At 49.5% G+C, this 6,000-nt stretch overlaps 1 protein-coding gene across 5 annotated transcripts in view; it reads left to right on the forward strand.

Moving 5' to 3' along the window:
* Nucleotides 1-3,713, forward strand: part of LOC104685704 — a 75,294-nt gene extending 71,581 nt beyond the window's left edge. For all 5 annotated transcript variants that reach the window (XM_019282424.2, XM_010393728.4, XM_039568787.1 and 2 more), the window contains one exon: nt 1,331-3,713. In XM_019282424.2, coding sequence (XP_019137969.1) covers nt 1,331-1,459 — 129 coding nt within the window. In that variant the 3' untranslated portion in view covers nt 1,460-3,713. The remainder of the gene's footprint in view (nt 1-1,330) is intronic.
* The last annotated feature ends 2,287 nt before the right edge of the window (nt 3,714-6,000 follow it).

Below are 6,000 nucleotides of genomic sequence, written 5' to 3' on the forward strand. Positions count from 1 at the left end.
GGAAGAGAAACACTTCCTTTGACCTGCTGGCCACACTGCTTTTGATGCAGCCCAGGATTCCACTAGCTCTCTGAGCTGTGAGTGCACAGTGCCAGCTCACAATGAGTTTTTCATCAACCACCACTCCCAAGTCCTCTTCTGCAGGGCTGCTCTCAATCACTTCCCTGCCCAACCTGTAGGTTTTTGGGTTTTTTCTAACCTGTTTCTCACTGGTTTTTTTTCCTAACCTGTGTGAAAATAATGGTAAAGCTCTTCCCAAGAGTGATGGAAGTGAGATGAGAGTAGGGGACATTTGCATGAGTTTCTGAGCTGCTGAACATCCCACCTATTCCTTGGGAACTAACTCGGCAGAATCATGATTAAACACTTTCCTGGCCCATAGAGCAGTGAGACCTCCTCTCCTGGCCAAAAAGTATCAGTGAAGTAGCTGCCCCACTACTCTTTATGCTTGCATAAGGAAAGAAACAAAACAAAGTTCCTGAAAAGTAAAAAAGAAAGCTCTTCACATTTAACAGAGTAGAATCACTTCTTTGGCACTTTAATTTCTCTGGGATCCACACATTCCAGCACAGCCTAGTGGAGAGCAACATTTTTGTCCTGTCACGCAGTGCAGGGAGTCCATGGGGGTTTCTGGCCTACTTACTCTGGAGCTGCTCTGACCGTGCTCTGAATACTGGGAGTCAAAGGCGGGAGAATGGTCTTTAGTGGCCATGGTAGAAACCAGTCTGTAAGGCCTTGGGGGTTGGATCTTCTCTGCATATCTCTCAGCCATTCCTTGTCAAACTGTGGAGTTTGGAACCAAAACCCGGGAGAGTTTCAGCATGCCTGGACTTCAAGAAAGGATGGTTTGTAAATCCTTATTGGAGAATTGTTTTAAAATGGAGCTGAAGAAAGAGTTTTCAGAGTTGGCTTGGTTTGTCTCCATGCTCTAAAAGTGTTATTAGGTCTTACTTCAAGGCCAAGTGAATTTAGTTTTTCCATGTGATACCTTTTGACCTTTCTGACTCTGGTACTCTAAATGCTTCATGGATATCCTGTTTCACTTAGTGGCTACAGGTGCCATGGGCCCTAGTCATGTGGATCCTAGGGACCTCAGAACTGGAGGAAGGAGGTGTGCCAGCTTTTTACCTTGAAGGGTAGGAGCAAGGATGTGAGCAAAGTGCTTCCGCTGCTTATATTAATGCCATATGCTTTAATTGCAAGCATGACCACCCATTCAAGGAGGTGTAATCCTATCAGAGAGGGGGAGGACAAATCACTCAAGGCAAGAACTTCACTGTTTGCAGCTGATATGAGCACTGACTTCATGCCTGTTTTTATTCCCCTGCAGAGCATCAGCGGAGGCTGCCCGCCGCCCCACTTTATGTATGATCCCTCCACTTTTGCCTTCCGTTCCCTCAGCACCTTGAAGCCGCTGAGCCCGATAGCTCCAGTGGAAGAACCGTCGTGTGCCTACTGAAGGAGTTTCTCCAAAAATCCTCAGGAACTATCAACCAATGTCCTGCCTGGCAGGGAGAAGGGGAGGTGGTGATACCCAAGGGGAGGGGTGGGAGAAGAAGGGGCAATGACACATCTTTGCAATGCAGCTGCTCTGGCAGGAGGAAGTGAATGGCTTGGCAGCAGTGCCTGTTCCCATACCACTGATGTATTTGAGCAGTGGCAAAGGGAGTGAGTTTTGCATTTCAGGGCAAAGCAAACCAGTCAGGTCCACAAACTGCAAGAGCTGCCACCAAGGCAGTGTCAAACATGAGGATGGTGGTAATTGAAGATACACATGAGGCGTTCAGGGGTCAGAGTGTCCTGCATGGCAGCAGGGATGAGTGATCAGGGTGTGAAACCAAATCTAGTCAGTTTCCCAAGGATACCTGGGTCAACAGTGCTTTGCTGTAGACCTGACACTTCTCCCACTCAGAAGTGAGCTCAGGATTGGAGAAAGAGGCTATACAGAGCTGCTTGCAAAACAAGAAAATCCCTCTCTGAGATTGTTATAATTGCATTCACATCAAGCTCTCTTAAGTGGAAAACCCTAGGACAGGGAGACACGTGGAGGAGAAACTGGCACATCTAGCTGTGCATTCCAGATGATCTGCTGGCAGTTCAGTGATACTGTCCAAAAAGAGATTGAAATGGGAGAGTGAGACATCCATATGTAGGTCAGGTTAGAATAAAATTCTAGAGTGGAAGGTCTGTGTTAAGCCACACAGCACCCACCTTCACTACACTCCTCATCATCAAAGAGAAGAACTTGGGGGTGACTGTGTGTTCATGGGTCTCCTCTCTGCTGAGGCAGTCTGTGTTCTGGGGTATGCAACACTTCTCCTTAGTATTGTCCCACTACATGATGGTGGAGGTAACTGGTACTACCAAACTCAACCCAATTTAATGTCTCCAGCAAGCTTTCCACACCCCTTGTTCATGCTAGCTAAATGCAGGTAGACTCCTCTGGTATAATATGCCCAGATGAAGCAAGGAGTGGGAAGAAGCAGTCAGTTTTGTGGCTGTTGGTGGAAATAACAGGAGTTCGGGTGAAGGTGGGGGACATTCCTCCATGGACAGTTCTGAGGCTGTTAGGACCATGCTCGGCCTTGCTGCCACTGGTGTTTGACTGGGATCTCTCTTCGAGGCGTGTGTGTTTTGTGCACAAAGCAGGAGTTCATAGAACAAGCTCCCACCTCTCCTGTTGAGGCAGAGCAAGGACTTTCCTCTTGCTGCACCTAGTGGAGAGAGTAACCTCTTTGTGTAGACATTCCCCACCATGAGCCTGTATCTGAGTGCAAGGGAAAGCAGGTAGTTTACTGTTTGTCCAGATCAAGAGGAGCAACTGTGAGTAATACAGAATAATTCTTGGTTTTTCAAATCTGCCTTAGTGTGGAGGTCTTTGATGCTGCTCTTTGGTTGACACCAATGGTCAGTCCAGCTGCCAGTAGGAGGCTACCGAGTGAACTGGCCTGGGCCCTTCACTGAGACCCCTGGGGAAAGGCTGTAGGCTTGGGGACCTGAATCCCACCCCCTCCCTAACGCCTGTCATTCAGGCAGGCAGAGCAGCTGGGCAAGGTGGTGAGGGGATGTCTGTCCTGATGCTGTCCCAGCTCTGCCTGCTCTTTGGCTCCAGACTGTTACAGCTGGGCCACCCCCTGCACCAGCACCACCTCCAAGAGGTCACTTGTGTTTACTGGTGAGGAACCTCTGGCAGACCATCATGGTTCCCTGCAAGTCCCTTTTTCCAAGAGAGCCTAATTCCTCTGCTAATTCCTCCTGCCCCTGTAGAAATTCTGCTTGTCTTGTTTTGATGGCACGCTTCAGCTTTTTAACTGCTGCCAGATCAAGCTGACCAGTGCAGGACAGGAAGCGTTGCTCCTTTGGACCAAATCCCTGTGTTCAGGAGATGGGACAGCCATAGCCTGGTACCCGTCTAAGAGGCACATTCCTTGTGCAAAAGGCTGGGGTGGCAGCCCCTGCATGGCCCTGCAGCCTCAGGCTTTGCTCAGCAAGGGCTGCTGAGGTGCTGGCGCCCAGCGGTGTGTTCCTGCCAGCCAGCAGGTGGGGCAGGCTGCCTTGCCCGGGTAGGAGCAGGGAACAGGGATGTCCTGCCGATATTGTTGCCTTTTACTACTTTTGTAACTTTTCTCTGTCTTTTCTTTTTCAATCAGAAGGAAAAAAAAAAAAATTAAAACCCCACAGTGAAATAAAGTGTAACAGCTGCTATATTCACATCTCTGGTGGGTCTCGTGCGTCTGCTGTCTCCTGGGTGTTTGTGGGCAGGGGTGCAGGAGGAGGTGGAGTAGAGTGAGCTATGACACAGTGCAGCCAGTCCCAAGCACTCCACAATACAAGGAGGCCACGTCTGCGAGTGAATGGCTTTGAAAATGAAGAGCTTTTGCAAAATGAATGCCAGGTTCTTTGCATGTGCAGCTGCTCCATGTGAGGTATGGTGTACTGGTGTGGTATATTGTCCCTCACTGGTGCTTCCCTCGCCAAGACGGTGCTTTGGATTTTGAGTGCCTTGCCTATTGCTTGGGGATCAGATGTAGCGTGACTGGAGGTTTCCAGCCCCGCAAAACAGAAGGGTGGGTAACCACCCAGCTGGTCTTTGGCTTGTAATTTTAACTTCCGGAAGTCTTGCATCTCTCCTGAGACTTTCTACAGCCCTTTTGTTTACAGCCAGAGCATTTTTTCTTCTCCATAATTTAGCTATAGTTCACCCCTTCCTCTGGATCTTGCTCTAAAAACTCCATCTCAGGTACTTCTAATGTGCATTCCCCACCCCCAGCTACCTATTTGAGCTAATTCCTGTCTCTCCCCCACTCCTAACTCTGTATCTTCGCCAGCATCTCACAAAGCTATTACCTATATCCCCTTTTCCAAGGCCTCCTGAGAGATATTAGCATAAATTCCCTTAGCAGTCCTACTTAGATTCATTCCCAGGAGGCCTTTTCCATTCTTCCCTCCAAGCTCTGATCTCCTCTAGGCTTCTTGCCATCTCTCTTATCTTGAAATCCTCCCCTCTCTGTCAGCTGCAGCTTGTTAATTGGCCTTGGCCAATTTTGCAAGGGTTGGATGGTGACTTGCTGGCTCCCCTGAGCCCTTGCTCTTGTACCTCCCTTACAGAATGCCTTTCTTTGGGATGTTTCTTCCAGCACAGCCCAATTGCTCAGCACACCCACCTTTGGGGCCCCAGATGCCGTTGAAAACTGTGGTGGTGGCTGTGACTCCACAAATGCTGATCATCTCTAGGCATCTGCCAGGTCAAGCTTGTTACAAGTCCGTTTTGTACACTCATAGAGAGGGATGCACTCACCTTGTATCCGCTAAGCTGGTGGTGCGGACATGTAGCACTCCGAGGGCAGGGTACAGCTGGTGAAGGGCGGGAAGCTGGCATACAGCTTGGCAGTGCACAGCCAGCTCATGGACCAGGATCAGCTGGGGGTAGAGCTGCTGCTGCTGCCCCCAGGGCTGTTGTCTAGGCCCCCAGCATGTGTTTGGGTTTAGTTAACTCAGGCCCACCCATCACCTCTCCCTGCAGGCTGGGCCTCCAGGTTAACAACAAAACAGGGCAGTTTTTGTGGTGAAGCATGATGATAAACTGCAATATGGCATCAACTCTGAAGCTCAAAGAAGGCAGGCTGGTGGTATTCACGAAGATCTTACAGGGTACTTTCAGCTATAGTTACCAATGTTACTGACAAAGGAGAGTGAGGATGCTGGCCTCCTTTGGATGCCAGACCCTGGCATATGGGAGCAGTTTCCCAACGCCCACTGCAGGAACTATCAGCAGAAACCAGGGAAATGAGAGCTGAGCTGTGGTCTTTGGAGCGCCGTTCCTTGCTGTAGCCACTGCCCCCTTTTGCTGCTTCTGGCATCCATCAGTGCAGAGCTGTTCACCTCTGTGGCTTCCACACCAGCTTGTGCAAACACTCCCTCCTTTGCCAGAGCAGGCAGGGATGATGGCTGAGGTCTGAGCAAAGCACTGTGAGCATGGTCAGCTTGGCGCGGGTCCCTCAGGACCTCTGCTTTGCTGGAACTCTGGGCTCCAGTGTTAGGCTTCCCACCAGGTTTGGTGCAGGGGAGCCTGTAACTTCTAAGCTGAGTCCTTTCTCTGCTCTGAGCCATCTTGTTTGGAGACGTGCAGGTGTTTCCCTTCAGAGCAGAAAACACTCTGTGAAGAGAGCAGGGCTCTTGTGCCAAAGTGCAGCTCAGCTGTGTTAACCATCTGCAGGAGGGTGAATGGGGACAAGCAGCTGTTTGAAGAGCTTGGCTACGGCTTCTCTACTATTTAAGTGGGACCATTTAAGCTAATACTGTTCTCCAATTAAAGTAAATTAATTAGGTTAATGCTATGGCCTTATAAAAATAACACAGAGGAACCAAGATCACAGCAGTGGCAAAGTGGGTTGTTACATGTGTACCTCGGTGTCCCTTTGCAGCCAGCACCCAGGATCATCTCTTCTTTGTTTTATTCAAACATTTTCTTACCTATATGTATGTACTTGCATGCACACA

The sequence above is a fragment of the Corvus cornix genome, chromosome 3, assembly GCF_000738735.6.
Source record: "Corvus cornix cornix isolate S_Up_H32 chromosome 3, ASM73873v5, whole genome shotgun sequence".
Taxonomy (NCBI): Eukaryota; Metazoa; Chordata; class Aves; order Passeriformes; family Corvidae; genus Corvus; species Corvus cornix.